At 39.9% G+C, this 19,596-nt stretch overlaps 2 protein-coding genes and 1 pseudogene across 3 annotated transcripts in view; 2 read left to right on the top strand and 1 right to left on the bottom strand.

The window, feature by feature from the left end:
- Positions 1-5,855, top strand: part of LOC137985089 (BTB/POZ domain-containing protein 7-like) — an 18,809-nt gene extending 12,954 nt beyond the window's left edge. Inside the window, exons 5-8 of one of the 2 annotated variants that reach the window (XM_068832552.1) lie at positions 629-912; positions 1,786-2,053; positions 2,888-3,033; positions 4,745-5,855. In XM_068832552.1, coding sequence (XP_068688653.1) covers positions 629-912; positions 1,786-2,053; positions 2,888-3,033; positions 4,745-4,894 — 848 coding nt within the window. In that variant the 3' untranslated portion in view covers positions 4,895-5,855. The remainder of the gene's footprint in view (positions 1-628; positions 913-1,785; positions 2,054-2,887; positions 3,034-4,744) is intronic. The other variant, XM_068832553.1, reaches the window with a different exon arrangement.
- A 2,468-nt stretch (positions 5,856-8,323) lies between these two features.
- LOC137985304 (uncharacterized) lies at positions 8,324-10,527 on the top strand. The gene is made up of 2 exons (XM_068832888.1): positions 8,324-8,790; positions 8,863-10,527. Exons 1-2 carry the CDS (start codon positions 8,705-8,707, stop codon positions 9,707-9,709), a joined length of 933 nt encoding a protein of 310 aa, XP_068688989.1. The 5' UTR covers positions 8,324-8,704; the 3' UTR covers positions 9,710-10,527.
- Positions 10,528-12,567: 2,040 nt separating this feature from the next.
- Positions 12,568-18,786, bottom strand: LOC137985125 (probable G-protein coupled receptor 19; annotated as a pseudogene).
- Between the last annotated feature and the right edge of the window lie 810 nt (positions 18,787-19,596).

The following is a 19,596-nucleotide window of genomic DNA, read 5'->3' as shown; positions in this document are numbered from 1 at the left end:
ATTGGTTCACTCAATCTCGGTTATCAGCTCAGATACCGTATGACTTAATATGGAAACTGATTGCGTTAAGTGTTGCCAAGCTGGAAACTAATTGGCTTTAACCTCCAAGGGTCCAACCGTTCAGAATTTAATGAAAATGTAATAAAACGATAAATATTCCCTTCGCACTTGTTGAATATAGGACTGGTTATTGTCAACTCCGCGCTACGCGCCTCGTTGGCTATTTACCGTCTCATATCCATCGTGCACTCATGGATATGGATTTTAATATTAGTAATTATTAATAATTAATTAATTATTATTAGTAGTAATTGTTAATAATTGTTTTAATCATTAAGTAAAGTACGATCGTCCGGGTGAGTGTAGTCCTGAGAAGGACTGTTTGAGATGACATTGACTGACGTTTCGACAACCTGAGCGGAAGTCATCTTCAGAGTCAAATGACGACTTCCGCTCAATGACTCCTGGGTTCAAACCATTTACAATTGTTTCAATAGATACGTCCAGACACCTACTGAAATAAAGGTTTTTTAGCGTTGAAGAGGACTTTGTTCTCGTTTTTGCAGTTTATTCGGAGGAAACGTTTAGCACTCTGTGACGCCAAAAAATTCCTGTTCTGCACTTTCAGATCTGTTCCAAGAAAACAAGAAAAGTACTAAAAGGCGCGAAGTTGACACCAAACAACTGAAGAGAGTGTTGTCGGGTGTGATTGAGCATGTGCGAATGGGTCACGTGATTCCAACCCACAGCGAGGTCTTGGAGGGAGTGTTTCGCAGAGGTCTTGCTGATCGGGGCATGCCACTTGACATAGGAGAGGGAAGTTTTTATCCCAATTTACCGTGGATGAGAAGACGACAAGAGAAGGATTTTGTTCGACCAAGACTCTTCTTGCCTTACTTTGAGGAGGCGAAGGTGAGAGAGAGATAAAAACCCTATGGGTAGTGGGTAAAGGCGTGTAAAGACCCCTCTCCTGGTTCCCCACCGGCGATTTAGAACACCCATCCTGGTGCTCAATTTTCCCCACATTTTTTACCCCAAGCCTGACCCATCTACCTGTTCTTGGGTCTTGGGGCACAAATTTCATTGTTGATTTGCCTTTACTGGACAGTATAACCATCTGCGTCTATACCATACTTACATTTGCTATCAGAAAAAAATACACAGGACTCAACAAGTGTATGCAAAATGACCTGCTATTTAATGTGGGCCGAAGCTCTAGGCGAACATATTGCGTAATCCTTGTGACATTTCGCTCCATGTTTCAGTGCTCTTTTAGTCTCGTATTCCCAAGCACACAGATAGGATGTCCACAGTTATGAGGAAGGCGGTTCTTTAATCTCTTCTGAAGTCTTTTGCTTGAGGGTTGTTGAAAACAGAGTCCACCATTGAATTCACTTTGGCACGTTCTTTTTTCTCAAAGATTTACATCTGACCCATGCTTTTACTCTCTTTCACATTGTGTGCTTCACTCTTAACTTTATAATTACGGAGCGTTTTCTCTTGTGTGACCAGCAGCTATATTTGCATACTAAAACAAGAGGGAGAATTTTCATAAAATTGGCGTTCAATTCCCAAAAAATATTTCACTCCTACAACCAGGCCACTGTTTCTTTGTTTCACTTCTCCCACATGGCCGCCGTGACGTCATCTGAACACACTATTGATCTAATCGCCTTTTTTTGGTCGTCACATGCATTTATCTTCACTGTAGGATCTTGGCAAATTTTCAACTTTAATAGCCAGTGCTTAACGGTAGTGGTCCTTCAGCAGTCCATTTATTTTCAGATCATCCTTCGAGAACACAGAGAAGCCGAGAAAGAGCTTCAGAGACACCGCACGTCACGCGTCACGCAAAACATGCCAGACACACTGTACATGATAGAGCCACAGAAGCGCAGAAACACGGCACCATCTTTTTTTCTGGCCGCTGCAGCTGCGGCGAGAATGGAACGAGAAGAGCGCATGTCTACGTCCCAGATTTCAAAGGCGGAGGAGAATGAGTTGGATCGATATGTGAGAGCTCGGCGCGCAAGCCAGATGACGTTGGGTTCAGGTGCGATGGATGTAATCTCATTAAATTTTTTTGAGTCCCCATTTTTTTTCTCCCAACCTAGTAGACCTGGTACTAAGGGAAGGGTCACTGTAATATTGGGACGGGGGTACGGGGAGGAGTTTTGGATGATTTTGGGGTGATTTCTTCTGTATTATAATAAGTATTTTTTGCATCTGCTGTTGCAAGATCTTTCCATTTCCAGTACAATTCCTTTTTAGAATTGCTTATTTTTAGTCAGAAAAGCGTGACACCCCCTCCCCCTTCTGCCCAAAATGGGGAGGGGAGTCGGGGTGCTAGAGAAAGTGGTTCCTTGTTCTAAACACAATTTGTTGCTGTTTTCGGTTCAAACAGTGTAATTGCGGTTTTATCCGATTATTAAAATTAATTGTGGTTTTAGGCGAAGGTTTTTTTTTTGTTGTTCTAGACTTCTGGTTAAAGCATTTAGGGTTTTGTTGCGCTTTCTGGAGGGCTCCAAGGTCTTCTCTTTGTTGCCTTCCTAGCACAGATATTCCGATGAAGACTACTCGAGCTAACCAATTATTTTTTCCTCGATAAAAACTACAATTTAAGTAAGCAACCTTGCACGATAATCCTACTTCCATAGACTTTCAATCAACTGTTGGTCGTGAATATAAAAGCAGGAGCCGAATACGTAGTTTTCAAAAGCCTTGGACCATATTTCTGCTGGCTAAAACTGCCTGAAGAAACTTAAAGAATGCTGCTTTGGCTAACCGAGATACAGAACAAGACAGTTCAAAATCACTTCAACCTGTATGAGCTTCCGCTTTTTTATGATATTCTCTATTGAAAAGCCATTGTAATATTTGTTTCTAGGCGAAAGAGAATCAGTTGGGTCCGATAAGGTGGCCGAGAGGGAATTGGCTCTCCCAGACGTTGCTATGGAATTGCCAACGTGTGTCCCGGATGATCATTGGGGGCAGAGATCTGGACCTTCCAGGACTCATCTTCTTGAAGCAGGGGTAACGTCGGAAACTACACATTAAGACTGAAGAGATGTATTTTGTCGATGGGCCATTTTCAAAAATACCTGTAATATTCTTTGTAAAATGGTCTATTGTCACTTGAAAATGTAGTTTGATGGCCCGGCTCCCACGAGTCTACTATCGCTCAGTGGTAGAACATCCGAACTAGTAATCGGAAGATCGTCGGTTCGACTCCTGTAAAGGAGCACTCGGGTTTTTTTCCGAGTGTTCCCCGATTCACCATTGAGAAAATGTTTCTCTTCATTTCAGTCACTGGGATTATCATTTAACATCTTCATTGCAATACACGTGAGAATATGTTTTGAGAGAAAATAAGCCGCGGCTTACTGAAGACACGAACACCCCGTTTAAATGGTACAAAATGGAAGTTACTTAATTAAAACAGCTTACTTAAAAAAATGTAGTTCCTTGACTTTCCTATATTTTTTATGTTATTTGTATTATTTATATCGGCTTGATGTGTAAACGTTGTCGATTAATAAACGTAAACGTAAATACTCCATCCGCAGCTAGCTCAAGCTGCGGCTTATCTTGGCCAAGGGGTTTTGGGCTGTGCTTATCTTGGCCACCGCTTACCTTGGACGTGAATATACTCGAGCGTTTTCCGCGGCTTCCTCAGCTTCCTCAAGACGTAAACAGCTCCTGTGCATGCGCTTGTTTTGTTATTATAGCCCAGACTTCCTTTTTGCTATCATCCATTCGCCTGAGAAAAATGGCGAGCGTGAGCATTGAATCTTGCAATGAAAAAGATTGGACCAGTTGGTCACGAATTTAGCATTTCGCGTCTTAAGTAAGCCACACTGGTATAAATAGCCCATTTCACGTCTTACGTAATCCGCGGCTTATACAAGCCGTTCCTCAGATCAGGAGACCTTGGTGTCGATTTAAGGTCATTTTAATTACTTATTTTCCAGGTTTTATCAATTATCTTTAAGATATATTCGCGAGTGGCTTACACATCTCGCGAAATACATAGAATTTGCTTACTTAATTATCCCTGTAAGTCAAAATGGGATGTCTCTTTTCGTGACTGAGAGAGTTAGCGAGAAATCTGTACGGGTATTTACAAATTTTGTGCCATATTTTACTGTTTCGTGTAGCATAATGGGGAGGCAGTGCGGCCCATTGGTTAGGACGCTTGCCTTGAGATTCTCAGTTGGCGGTTGTAAGACTTGTTCTGACCACTCGTTGAATTTGTTCCTGGGGCCCGTTTCTCGAAAGTCCCGAAACTTTACGGGCCATTTTCGGGTGTCACAATTTCCTTTGTATCTCAAGAACGGAGAGGATTTAAGTCATCAAACTTCGCAGTCATTTTTCTTTTTATTACCTTTAAAACATGTTAAAAGATTGACTTTTCCAAAACGGGCGGTTGGCAGTTTCACAAATGGCTTTTCGGGCCCGAAAAGTTTTCGGGACTTTCGAGAAACAGGCCCCTGGTAGTCCCTGGTTCAACTTCTCGACCGCACTTGTAAATAGCCAACTGGTTTAACAGTTGTTGTTGTTGTGTTCTGTCGCGCCGTTTCACCGATTGTGTTTCATTGACCCTGAAAAGCCCCTATGGGGAGTGGTCAATTTTGTATTGTATTGTATTGTATTGTATTGTATTGCATTGCATTGTATTGATGAACTGGACTGACTACCGCTGTTATCTCATAAGTTATTAATTATCTTACTATTCTATTTGCAGGTGACCGAATTCATACCCAACCCAGTGCCAGACGTTGCACTACCCTCCTCTCCCACCTCCAGTGTGTCATCCTCAGGTGTACACCCTGAATATTTTCAAATGGACCAATCAGAAGTTTTGGAGGACGACAGCGGGAGTGTAAGTGGCTGATCAAGTTTAGCGGCTGTCCCATCAAGAAAGAAAGAGGCAAATATATCAAGACCTGCGACTATACTATGCCAGTTGGCATTGAAACTCTCAGTCATGGAACAAGATGTGTACGAGTCTAAAACGAATGTCGAGCACGGGGTATGTGGTTGAATATATACGCCTTGGACCCGATACCTGGGTAAGCAAAAAAAAAACCAAGATAAATCTTGACAATAATCTTGCCTTTCTCTCCAATCTCCTTTTATGGCGTCTGGCTCTCTTCGCATTTTGCGCCTTTTTTCGTTCATCGTCAGTCTTGTACACACCTCAGCTGTCAGCTACCGCCAGGCATTACGTTGTGCTTCCATGATTCAAGGACGTTACCTCGCTTGGAAATGTCCTTTATGTTATCTTCAAAAGGTCGACCCTCTTTTCTCGAACCGTCTGCTAATTCCTCATATAAATGTTTCTTCATTGGGCGTTCATCCAGGATGCGTACAATGTAGCCATACCAGCGTAATTCAGGAGCACGTAAAATTCCAACAACTGACAACAAAGAAATAAAATACATCGTTAAGGAACATCGACTTCACCCAATTTTATTGTGGGCTTTGGCGGTATCTATCAAAGTCGTTATAATACATTGTACTGCAATTTTGCAGAATAGGGCTTTTGTTACGCTTGGTGTGAACTTCGTTTGAAGAAGCGGTATCGAATGGGAAAGCGAAGGTTGTTACTAACCCAAAGGTTCGAAAGGTCTGTTGTCCAAGCAGTTAACGATACCATCCGGCACGAGGTTCTCCGACTGCTGTCCGGCGAGTCAACCTGAGAAAGCGCGAGTGTCCCACTTCTTTAGACGACTGATCTCGTCTGATAAAAGACATTCGAAAATGGAACTTGTTGTTGTTACTTAGCATCTGTTTTTAATTCACCGTAAGGGAAAAAAATGCAAACTGATAATAAAGTTAACCTTTTTTTGATCATTTCCTTGTACATTATTGAAAAAAGGTAATTGACAAGTTCACGAAATAGTTACCTCTTTACCATTTATTTTCCGATAGTGGCCCGAGGATAATAGTTTAAAATCCGCCAAAGTATAGGTGGTTTATCAATCCATCTCTGGAGAGACAGCTAAATATGCTGCAATATACCATTTTGCAGTTGTGTGCTTAGTTACCTGGCCTTTAGCACTCCAGCTGGGATGTCTGCAAAGTCCGGCGGACTTTATCCATACAATCAAAGCTATTCTGCAAATCCCCCTTGACAGGTGGTGCGGTTCCTGTCTAAATAAAAGTACGCCTGATCACAGGTTAGTTGCACGAATCATTGCCCAATGTAAATGTAAATGAGGCGAGTTGCAGAAACCGTGGGAAGGAAGGAGGGTACGCACTAGTTAAGGCAAGGGTTGCAGGACAGAAAAGAAGCGGCTCATGCAAGAAGTAGGAAGTTGTGACGTTCATTCCAACCTAACTTCAATGAGGTCCTTCGTGAAGGGGAATCATGACTCCATTGCCAATCGTTTTTTGTGGTGCCCAGCAATGTCCGCTGTCGAGTTCGACTGAAATATATCGATTCGGCTAACTCAATGTTGTACAATTCAAGTCTCTCGGGGTTAAGAATCTTTGTGTAGTACGTTTGCATGATAATGTAGCATTCACATTTAAATCATATGGGAATATTTGGAACAGAACTGTTTAATCCCAAAGGGTGCAACATTGAGTTAGCCGAATTGGTCTATGCCTTAGAATGCTCGTGAAATGCCTTTCGCGGTAAGTTTCGCTTTCCCGGTAGTTAACTCAGCCTTCCCGACAGGGAAGGGAGCTTACTTTAGCGCATCTGTTCTCTCTTTTTCGCAACAACCGTCCTGTGTGGCCAACACATGACGCATGGGCACAACCATTTCACCCTGTTAATTGGCAGACATGGACAGCTGTTTTGGCCTTGCTGGGCCTCATCAGCATGGCGTAGCTAACATACCAGGCGGGTCCTCATATGCCATTATTCTCTCTTTTTTTTCTCGCCTCGCATGTCTCGCGCGTCGTGCACGAGCCCGAAAATGTGCCTGTGCGCCCTAAATATTGGAATGGAATTCAAAGCGAAACATTAGAGGGATCAAGCCTTACATTCCCTTGATCGAAACGTTCATTCTCCCAACTGGTACCACAGAGTTCCTAAAGGTGCAGTCATGAGAATTTGGTGTTACATCAACATCACACTTTTTAAGCTGATCTTGAGCTTGAGTGAGGCTCCAGCACTTGGCTAAGTAGCCTGACTTCTGGCTGTTATACACAATTGTGGTCTCATTCACGCATTGCTTAAAACTCTTCATTCTCAATACCTGTCTGAATGACATTTCATTGCAATTGTGAGGAGAATTTATACACACCGATCAATCCTGGGAGTTTTAAGCAATGCGTCTCAACTATTCTAAGGCAAACGGCAAACGCCAGGCAGAATCACAAAGAGCGTTTTGCCAAAGAAATTTGTTTGATTTTAGTTCGTTCCTGACTGTTAGCTCAGGATATCGAGTAGCTTTTCAAAAAAGAGGGAAACTTTGGAATAATGGAATTTTCATTCCTTTACTGAAACACAGCATCCTGTTATTTGCCGTTTCACGTATATATTTATGACGTTGTTTAGGTTAGGCCGCGATGGTCAACCTGCAGTTGATAACTACAGTAGCCTTGAACAAGGCTCCGCAGTTTTCTTCGCCTCGTTCCTTCTCCCCGGCTCTACCCTTTCTCCACTGCGGAGCCTGTTTCTTGGCTATAATAGGAAAACGTCTCTTTGCACAATCAGAAGTATTTCGCGATTATACTCAACCTCGTTTGCGTCGTTGATAGCTACAGTAGCCTTGAACAAGGCTGCGCAGTTTTCTTCGCCTCGTTTTTTCTCCCCGGCTCTACCCTTTCTTCACTGCGGAGCCTGGTTCCAGGCTATAATAGGAAAACGTCTCTTTGCACAACCGGAAGTATTTCGCGATTATACTCAACCTCGTTTGCATCGAACAGGGATAGCGGCGAAGTATCATTAAAACAAATTGATAAGAGCAGGGTGAAAATAGAGAATGTTTTTTTCAAAGATTGAATTTCTCGTATGCATGCTCACGTTGTCGTCAATACCTCAAATTTGGTGATTTCACGCTGTTGTTGTTGTGCAGAGTACCGCAAGAATATGTGCCAAAATGCGTACCGCACGAGCAGCTCGATGATTCTTTTCTCTTTTAACTTACGGTAGCTGTGGTTAGACACACCTTGGGTTTTGGGGCCTCCCGGAAGGGGAAATGGCTTGGGTTTGGTTCAACTCAGGTTTCATGTTACCCTTGGGATTCGGTTACACAGTAAATGACTACCCTCAGGGTAAAATATAATTAGATATGAATTCACTGACCTTGCAAAATTAGTTCTGCTTTGTGATTGGCCAAGCCACCTCAGGGAGCATAAGAAGAACCTCTCTGTTAGACCCATACTATCTGCAACAGGAACATACAACTTCCAGCTGGCAAAATGGCTTGACGAAAAGCTAAAACCTCTCTCTCTCAATCATCATACCATCACCGACGTTTTTGAATTTGCGGAGGAAGTTACTCAACTCGATTTTAACGAGAATGATATTTTAGTATCATATGATGTAACTTCTTTGTTTACAAATGTGCCTTTGGACGAGACGATAGAGATACTTGCCACCAAGGCTTTTCGTGACAATTGGTTCAACAAAACCAACAACCTAAATATCACCAAATCAGACCTGATCGAACTGCTAGAATTAGCTACCAAACACCAGCTCTTCCAATATAATGGTGAACTGTACGAACAGAAAGATGGAGTAGGCATGGGGTCTCCCCTAGGCCCCCTAATGGCCAATGCCTTCTTGTGTCATATAGAGGAACATTTAGATCTGCCTGATTACTACAGACGGTACGTAGACGATACAATTACCGTAATGTCTTGTGAATCAGCCGCTCATGTTTTCCTTGATGAATTAAACAGCATTCATCCGTCTCTACATTTCACCATGGAAATCGCGACCAATGGTAAACTACCTTTCCTTGGAATGCTTCTTGATAAGAATGGTCCTCGGATATCAACCTGTGTCTACCGAAAACCGACTGACAAAGGCTTATTACTACACTACCATAGTCACGTGGACCATCGTTATAAGACTGGCCTGCTTACGACCATGCTTAACAGGGCCTATCGGTTGTCCTCAAGTTGGCAATTATTCTCTGATGAGTGCGAAAAGCTCAAAAATATCTTCAAACGCCTTAAATACCCAGAGGACCTAATTAACAGATCTGTTAAGAATTTTGTCGACTATGTTCAATCGGATGCCGAGAAACCACCACAAGCGCAATACCAAGGAAAAACCGTCCGTATTGTATTACCGTACAAAGACCAGAAGTCAGCTAACGTGCTACGGAGACGACTCAAAGATCTGAGCGTTAAAATTGGTAACACCATCGAGATTGTTCCTGTGTTTATTAATCGTAAGATTGAAAGTCATCTCAAACACCGCGAAAACAAGCCAAATGTTGTAAATAACCAATGTGCTGTTTATTATTTTAAATGTGGTCTATGCGATATGGACTACATTGGTTATACAACAAGGCATTTACATCAGCGTATAGAGGAACACAAATCCCTATCATCTTCGGTTGGTCGACACATGAAGACGAAACACGATCTGGACAAACCTGAACTGAAAGCACATTTTACGATCCTAAAGAAATGCAAATCGAAATTTGACTGTCTCGTTCACGAGATGCTTTTGATACGTGAGCGTCAACCATCACTAAATAAGCAGTCAGATTCCATTCGTGCTAAAGTTTTTGTTTGACCTTCGCCTTTTGTATTCTAGCAAAAATTGTAAATATCTTAGTGTCAACTATCGTTTAATTTCCATCTATGCATGTCTTTGTTTTGAGCTAACGCCCGTTGTATTTAAATTGCGAATTTTTCCAGTACAGTTTAACTTTGATAATGGGGTCAAGTCTGACTCCGAAACGTCGGATAGTGTTGTTACTTTTTATTCTTAATAAGTTAAAACTTTGCTTGAAAAGTGTTAGTGCTTGAAATGCATACGAAGTTAATTTGATTAATTCGCCCTGGGGCTAAGAAGAAACTGATTTTACATGAAATTAAGAACTACTGTGACAGCTGACTCATGAGTAAAAAAACAGATTTAACTTAGGTGAATTTGACAATGATTAATTGTTCACTCTAGGAAAAAGTCACCACATCTCTCTTATTTCTGGTGAAAGCTTTAATTTATGTTCTTAGCTTTAAGTTATGTTCAACGGGTAATATTTATCACAGAGATAAGAATCAATGCTCTTTTTGCCGGACAAAAACGACAGAACATGAAAGCCTACCTATAATTCCGTGAAAGAGCAAATCGGAATTATTTCTTGTACTATCCGGAAGGAACCGCAAAAATTAACGATTAACAGATAGGAAAACAAGATTTTTATCTTATTTTTGGAAATAAGCTAGAGATTAGGCATATCGTGATTCGTTTTTGGTATAAGCTTTGAATTTTTTTAATTTTGTTGGGGAAAACATTTATATCCTACGATTTCCACTGACCAAAATACGGTAGGTCCAACATGAAATAAATGCGGCACAATTAAACTTGACGTCTGAATTAGCTGTCAAACTTTTGTCGAACTTAGTCGAACTCAATTCAATCGAGGTCGACAACGCAGAAGAGCGACGTTTGAGTGGGGCCTGAGAAAAAGTTGTTATGGCCGAGCCAACACAAATTGTCTTGTCACCAGGTGGATCCATTGGCAAATAAAAAATATAAATATATGTTACTCTGGTGTTTGAAATATAAATTATGTACAATAAAAACGTTTTCCGACGTTTCGGTTGTATTCGACAACCTTCATCAGGGAAAGTGAAAGATAAAATTTACACGAAAGCTAAGATATAAACTAAAACGCTAATTAAAATTCTAAAGTTAGTGTCATTTTTTGTTTTCTGCAATAGTCAAATGCAAATACTCCTTGGGGAGTAGTGCTCCATCGTCTCGGTTGAGGGGGTCTTTGGCAATTTTATCTTTCACTTTCCCTGATGAACGTTGTTGAATACAACCGAAACGTCGGAAAACGTTTTTATTGTACATAATTTATATTTCAAACACCAGAGTAACATATATTTATATTTTTTATTTGCCAATGTTCTGTAATCTGTTTAGTTTGTTCAGTGCAAAACAGATATATATGCTTATCCATTGCTTGCAGGTTGATAAATTAACGTTGCTTGCATTCTAATAAGTAGAACTTGTATAACTTTCATGCATGAACATAGTTAATAGAGGGGACTGGTTTTGAAACTCGGCAAACATCAAAGGAGAAAACAAAGATGCCAAGATTTAGGTCGGCAAGTCCGCGACCGTGCACAATCTTTTATGATCTTTTATTTTGCGCTCATACACTATGCATGAATTACGTAACCAACACGTTTCTACTGGTTAGTTCCTCAGTACGGAGTAAACAGCTATTGTATTTTGTGCACGGTCAAGGCCAAACGAGAGAATAAAAACCTACAACAAAGAAATTTGTCGGGTTTCATAACCATTCCCCCTATTAACTACGGTGGCAAAGGCAGCCAAGACAGTGAAAAATTCAATTCGAAAATTAATTTAATGCCATCTAAAATGGTCTCCACTGTTGCATCTTGTTCACCTTGCACAATATTCTTGTTGTGAAGGCCTCAAATTTGATTCTTTCAAGTTGTTGTTTTGCAGAGCAAGGCAAAAAATTGTAACTTATTGTGAAAATACAAACGAAAGCATTCTTGAGCCAGTGCTTATTTGAGGTGCTTTTTATTACACTCAGTGTAAAAGGTGGTAATAATTTTTTAAGTCGGAGATCGTATCTTTCCGTGTAGTGCACTGTTACTTTCAAAGAGTTAATTTCACTCCAGTGTTGGAGTGAAAAAGTGGAGTAAAATAAAGCGGAGTAAAATGTACTGCTAAGAGGAGTTAATTTAACTCCACTAAGAGTAATTTTTACTCAGTACTAGTTAATATTCAAAGGCAATGACTTTGCTAGAGTAAATTTTACTCTCCCTACAGAGTAATATAATATGCTGGAGTTAATTTTACTCCTATTTATCGGGATACTGAGTAAAGTCTACCCAACTTACTAATTCTACTTTCTGAGAAAAAAAGTAGAAGAGGATTTTACTCTTATATATGTATTTTTGTAGGGTAAATTTAAGTTTAGCCAGTCTAAGATGTGGAATTGGGGTTGTTTTATTTTTGTGAAATCCACCGATTAATTCTTTGTTTTCAAGGAGTTGGAGTGAAAAAGTGGAGTAAAACTAAACGCAGTAAAATGTACGCCTCTTATTTAGTACTCCACTAATTAACCCTTTAACTCCCAATAGTGCCACTTATAGCTTTTACTCTGTCTAACGCCAGACGATTTTACTCGTCAATGGGGAACCCCACGGGGTCGAAAGGGTTAATAACAGCTGGATTCATTCAAAAACTATGTCCCCATTAACCCTTTAACTCCCAATAGTGCCACTTATAGATTTTACTCTGTCTAACGCCAGACGATTTTACTCGTCAATGGGGAACCCCACGGGGCTGAAAGGGTTAACAACAGCTGGATTCACTCAAAAACTATGTCCCCATTAGCCCTTTAACTCCCAATAGTGCCACTTATAGATTTTACTCTCTCACGTCAAGAACTGACTTGTATTACATGTACATAAAACCCATTTTGTTATACTGAGTCACATTTATCCAAGTATGTTGTATGCTTTAGTTTTTGTAATTGAAGTTATTTTGCAGCCATTCATTGTTATAATCTGTAATCAAAACACAAACCACTCAATTTATCTTTGTTTAAGGCAAGAACACATTCAGCTGATTGCCATTTTATTATTGCCTGAATAATTAGGATAAAGATAGCTTGGACTTTTGTGATGTATTTGTATGTGTATACAGATTGTATTTATCATGCATATCGATGTGCATTCTTTGCAATCTTATGATTAAAATTACCAGTATTAGATGCTTCATTGTAAACCTGGTCTTTTCTTTACATAATATTTTAAAAAAATGAACTTTTCATGGTTTTATGAGAAATCTGACTATAAATGAAGGTACAGTAGATCTAGTGAGGGTGAATGTGTTCTGTAGAAAGAGTAAATATTACTCTGACAAGGGGAGTAAAGTTTAAGAGGGTAAATTTTACTCTTGAAAAGGAGTGGTTTTGTACCTTTTTGTCTCACCCCAGTTTTGGAGTTAATTTAACTCTGTCAAGGGTAAATTGAACTCCATTTAAAGAGTTCAATTCACTCCAATAGAAGGATAAAATTTACTCTTGTATTGGAGTGAATTTTACACCACAGGAGGGGTAAACAATACTGGAGTAAATTTTTACCCCAACAAAAGAGTAAAAGATTTAGGAGTACATTTTACTCCAAAAACGGAGTAAGCATTACCGGAGTGAATTTTACTCCAAAAATGGAGTGGTTTTGTACCTTTTTTTTTAACTCCCTTTTTGGAGTTAAATCTACTCCTTGAAAATAACAGTGTGTGACCATTAAATTGAAAGCGCCCGCGAGCAGTGATTTAGATCCCTTCAGGCTGTGGTACCATTTATTATGCTATAAAAGTTGCTGTTACATTTCAGTGAGTCTCTGAAATCCAAAAACGCCGGTTCAAGATCGACTTTTAATGACAGCCGTTGTACTGAGCATTACCTTCTTACGAGATGTGTTTACGCCATGAGTTCGAAAACGAAATGGCAAACGTGAGCACTATCCGAATTAAAGTTGATCTTAAATGCGTTGTTATAATCTTCTACTGATACCGAGTTATCGTCTCTCCAGCTTAATATTGAATTTAATATATAATCTATAATTTTGGCGTCTGAATTGAGTAACTGAATATTGACGCCCACACGTAAGAGATGAGACGTCACCTCTCTTTTGTGTTGGTTGTTTAACATATTTTGACAAAAAATGATTATTTTTGTTTCCTGTTATTTACCTTACACCATAAAGTTCTGTCTATAAGAACAGCTGTTCCGAGTATTTTTAAATCTAGCTATTAGAAAATTCAAATAAACTTCACAAATGAAGCAATGATCTAATGATCACCATGTGTTCTTGTTCTTTTAAAACAAGAGAAATTCTCCATAACTAGGAACGTTTTCAACCCTAGAATTTAGTGAATACAGGTCTAAAATTCATGGCAAAGTTGTGCGCTGAGAAGTTCTTTTTATATGTATTTCTTTGCGAAATTGAACATTATTTTTAAAAAAAACGCGCTTTAGGTCATTGCGCTTTTTAAAGGGAAGATAATTTTGAAGGCGGAGGAGAAATTCTAATCTCCTGATTAAACTTATTTGCAATCCGAAATATTTGTTTACCTGTATAAATTTTGCAGCTTAAAATTCGAACTGAACACCTTATGAGAAACGTATAAAGCTCTCTCGCCTAACAAATGTCATATTCATCAAGTTATGGAGAATTTCTCTTGTTTTAAAGGAACAATAAGAACAAATGCGGTTTTTGGTGCACACGCCAAACTTACTTTTAGGCGCATTTGATCATATTCACATGTTAATTTGCGCCTAAGAAATATTAAATATTATTATTATTATTATTATTATTATTATTATTTCTCTATTAGCACTTTAGCACTAGCTTGTCTTCGCCTATAAGCTAGAGCAAGGTTCAAGACTGAATTACCACAGCCTAGGAGTTAACAAGGTCAGTTGGGACTCTTGATGTCGCAGAAACAGGCAATTAAGTGAAAATAAAAGGCCAAAAAAGACGAAAATGACGGTGTAAATAAACTTTCCCTTAATTTTGAATTTTATTCAAAACGAGAAGTTCTTCCTTACGCTTCAAGAGCGAAGATTGTTGGCGTAGTGTTTGGCACCCTGAAATTTGCATTTGTCCAAAAATCAAAGAAACTTGTTTGATTTTAGTTCATTATTGCCTATTCATTCTCCACAGAAATCGACCAATTTTTCACGAGAAGGAGATAAGTTAGAAGACGAAGAAGAGAATCGTCAATGCTGTTATGACGAGCAGCAAAGAGCAGTCTGTCGTTTTACATAAACGCAATGCCGAATGATCTGTCAATTATCTTCCGTCCCGTACAGCTGCCGCAGTAGTGTGAAGACTTTTCCTTAGGGTTACAAAAACGCTTTACATGGGTAGATCTAAATTGGTATTACACGAGGAAGGTTCTTAGTCTCTAAATAAGCGTCATATATTAAACACCCCGCTGTTTTCTCTAACCGGTTGTTTATTTAATACTTCATTTCCTCTTATTCCGTTCACGTACACTGCATCTTAACACAATTGATTCCACGGGTGGCATCTCTGCTATCAACATAACGCCAGATACGAAGAGGACCTTTTGATGACAACAAATTGATTTCCATTTCAAATCGACATCCCTCTGTTTTAATGCTCGGTAATTCACCTATTTGCCCAAAAAACCTCACGGCTTCCCAGGCGTGCTCTGAATTCGGCGGTATGAGCGAGGAGACCTGTGCAAGTCTTTGATAAAACCCTCACTACGAGTTCTTCTAGCTTTAAGAGGAGAACTATGGTCTCCTTTTAAACTCTTATAACCAGTTTTTATATCTTCTTCAAAGTTTCTGCTGGGCTCAGCAATTTGACCCTGTTCCGGAGATTCAGAGCTTCCATCGGATTCACCACTTTCGTCAAACACACAATTGTCAAATTTGACGAAGTTTTCACGGGTACTTGTAAAAGAGTCCATTCCAAATTGTGGCGTCTTGCTGCTTGGGAAATGTAGCACTATGTCACCAGCTTCTAATGTCGTTTCTCCGTCTCTTTGAAAGCGGACTAATTGGACGGCATCCGTGGAATTCGCCGTGGTTGCTTCGATATCCTTTAATGGTCTAAGACGGCTGGCTATCCGTTGTCCAAAATTCCCTACGGTTATTTTATTAGCGCTCTCTTGAGCTTTTGTGGCCTTCTGTGCCACGTCAGTTTTCTTTTCTGAATTCTTTTGTCCTCTCCTTTCGTGCCGTGAAACCCGCCGCGCCTTGATAACACGGCTTGTTTGGGTCCTCGTGTGACTCCAACATTTACGGAGTTCGCATCGGTTGAACTCCCTCTTCGCCAGAACGCTTTGAAGCTATAATTAACCATTTCCTTACATCCAGCTCTGAATTTCGCGTTAAAAAGAGCGTAAATAAATGGATTGCAAACACTGTTACACAGTCCAAGAGAATAAGTGATAAGTCGAGCATAATCGTTACGTCTTGATGTGGAATTGACGGTCCATTCGATCGCTGATACGTATAGCAATAGCGGCACCCAAGTCAAAAGAAACACAAATATCACAGTTAAGAACATTTTAAGTACCTTCTTGCGGCTGCGAATAAAAGCTTCAATGGGTCGGGACTCCCCGAGCTGGGCACTTTTCCGTCTCCATACAGTCTTATAGATCTTCCCGTACAAAATAATCAGCGAGGTCAAGGGAAGAAGGTATCCTACCAAACTCAAAAACATCACATAGATGAGACCTGACACGGTGGTCGCAGGTATTGTCGTGCAATACGTAAGACTTTGATTCGTAACTGCATCCAGGGATTCGGGTCCCAAATGGGTCAGGTATAAGCTTGGAGAAACAACGAGAATTGCGAACAGCCATGCCGCGAGAATAAGTTTGTTAGCTGTGCCATAAGTCATGATATTCAGTGGGTGCACGACGGCTTGGTATCTGTTCCATCCGATTGTGATAAGCAAGGTCATGGAAGCTTCGGGAGATAAATACTGGAAGAAACGCGCTAACTTACACACTATCAAACTCGTTGTGTCATTCGTGAGCCCGTTATTGAAATTGATAAACAAAAAAAGCGGAATTGCAAGCACACTCACAATCATATCACTGATCGCTAGATGTAATATGAAGCGATTCATGACCGATTTTAGTTTCTTTGCTCTCAGTATAACAGCGACCACAAGTCCGTTGCCAACGAATCCAACCAAAGAAGCAACGCTAAGGCAAACGATAATGCCGATCATGAAACCTCGATCGTGTCTTTCGAATCCATTACCTTCTTTGCCGTGTCCGTGAACGGGAGAGTTTGTGTCGTTACTTGAGAGAGCCATCTTTTGACAATCCGAAGTCTGAAGAACCCTTCTTTGCGATTAATTAATCAGTTAATCTGGCAGTTCTCTGCGCCCAGTCGCTGTCTTGCCTTCGTGTTACCTCCGAGACATGTGTTTTTTTCCTGAGAAGTTTAATTTCGAGTTCACCACACCTTACCACAACATCAATTTAAATCCGCCGCTAAGGAAGGTTGAAATCCCAAAGGAGAACGAATGTGGTCACGTAAACTTCACGACAACAGAGTGACATAAACAGTACTAAAATTGCAATGTCAAATTCTACTTCCAAATGGGACACATTCACGAATCTTCGTGACAAGAATAGCAAAGTTCTCTGATGCAGTTATTCTCCAGATGGTGTTGATGGACTTTAACTTTGATAATGAATCCGCGCGATTAGTTATTGTTGATCTCTGCATACGCACTAATAAATATATTCAACATTATGTGTTCGGAAGTTACGCCGATATCGTGCTCTCCCTAATGTGGCATGTCATGGCCCTTTCAGAAAGGATTCACTCAAGTGTCCCTTAACGGATGAAGGAGTTGTCAAACGTTTTTCAGACCCACACGCGGAAAATCGATTATCTCTGGCACTGGATGGTGATGTGTGGCTTTCTTTTAAAGGTCGGCATATGTCATTGAATTATCTAAAGCAGGGTATTGTATGAATGAACATATATTGCAAATTTTTCTTTCTGCCTAGAATTAAATCGCTCCCTTTCTGATTGGGTAATATGCTGCTAATGACGTTCTATTGAAAAATATTTGCAAGTCCAGAAGTTAACAAAAGAAAGTCGCGTCATTTTTTCGTTAATTCCCATGTGTAAAAAAAAAACTCTTATCCGGAAACATTGGTCTCAAATTTAAATTGAAAAAAGCGGCTATCATTCTATACATATAACTGAACAAACAGACTCATTTCTAAAACAATATATAAATTTTTTAAATACGGTCACTAACGCTGCTATATGCAGTGGATTATTTAAAACACCTGAAAGGGGCCAAAACTACGGATGATAGACTGCTAGGTAAATAAACGCAAATTTGCACAAATCACAAACCATTTTCTGGGTCAATAATCGACAATAGTTTCCCTTTTAATTAATTCTCGTTTTTTAAACCGATTATCCACTTAGAAGTCGTCATCAAGAAGTAAGAAACCATACGACCGAAATACAAAAAAAAAAAAAACAATACTTTTATCGAAATCATTCACACGCAATTGAGAAGAAGCTGGAAGTTGAAAATAACGAAAAAGAACTCATTGATCCGTAAGTCACGAATGAGTCGAACGAGGCTATACTTTGGTTCTGAACAGTTTCTTTGAGCAGCTGTTTGTCAAATTTACGTTGACAAAATTTCAAGGTTTAATTGATATTTTGAATGGAGGCATAAAAGTGGATAGTGTTTAAGAAATGTTTGTGTTCGTGACAAAATCGGATGTTGCGGCAAACACTAAACATAATTGCTAAGTGAATCATCTTGGATTCGTTGACCACTTCATCGCGAAAAAGAAAGGAAAAAAATATAAGGCCTTTGGCTCAGAATAAGACAAAAAAAAAAACATTTGTTCCCTATATGAATTGTGTCTACTGTTTGAACGACTCTGATGGATATCTGAAGGTCAGCTTAGAATTGCAATTGAGATACGATTATGCTCTTAATTAAAGGACGGCCGGTGGTCTTGCCAAGTCACGCAGACGCGTCAATAAAAAAACTTTCCTGTTCGTAAAGATGTGATCGTAATCTCATTTCCCTGACCTTAGACCTTTAAAAAATAAAAATAAAAGTCGACTAGTTTATATTCGTCAAGGACCTCCCATACCATATACACCTTGATAATTCAATTTCGGTCCTTGTTCTATCTTCTTTTTTCCCAAACAAAATTCGCTGAGTGACTTTTATTTTGTTCTTTAAACAAGCAAAAGCGGCTTGGCCCTTTTGCTTATATAAATACGTCTTAGGGATTTTTGTCAGCTCAGAGCCTAGGGCGAAGCATCGCGGCATGATTTTCAGAGGAAAAGCGACACTGATTACTGATAATCAAAAAAGCCGCGTTTGCGATAAGCTCTGAAATTTCGCCATGTCCATAAGAAAGGCCTAGGAGATGGAGCAGGGCGAATTTTCCTCGAGGCAAAACCTCTAAAACATAGCAGCCCACGTACAGGCGGACATGAGATGACCCAAGCTCTTGCGCAATATTTCTAGGTCCGCAAATGTGCAAGACAGGACTTGCGAGATTTGCCAAGATTTTGCTAGAAAATAAGAGGTGATCGACGGAAAAAATGGCAGTGGTTACAGAAACAGAAATCTGCGAATTTTACAGAACCAAAAAGAGCAAGTCTGCTTGAACGGTGAACGAATATATTATCTGAAGCCAATATGTAAGGCAACAAAGGCAGTGTTTTTTCTAAATATTGGCTTATGAGAGCAGATTCCTTCACAATTCAAGATCAACTGAATCACTTTTGCTCTCTCATACTTTTGATGATTTTTATCCTGCTGAAGACGTCCTTTAAAAGGATCCGGTGCTTCCGTTTTTTTCTACGATGGTACTTGCTTAGCCCGTTTATTTTGTACTCTCGAGGGCACTGA

This window comes from Montipora foliosa, chromosome 14, assembly GCF_036669935.1.
Source record: "Montipora foliosa isolate CH-2021 chromosome 14, ASM3666993v2, whole genome shotgun sequence".
Classification (NCBI taxonomy): domain Eukaryota; kingdom Metazoa; phylum Cnidaria; class Anthozoa; order Scleractinia; family Acroporidae; genus Montipora; species Montipora foliosa.
Note: the sequence above shows the minus strand (reverse complement) of the source record. Positions and strands in the feature narration are given on the sequence as shown.

Bases quoted from the DNA above. Each gene is read 5' to 3' on its own strand.
- LOC137985304 (XM_068832888.1), top strand. From the start codon at position 8,705: ATGGGGTCTCCCCTAGGCCCCCTAATGGCCAATGCCTTCTTGTGTCAT. The intron at 8,791-8,862 runs GTACGTAGACGA...TGAATTAAACAG, and splicing joins CTGCCTGATTACTACAGACG to CATTCATCCGTCTCTACATT.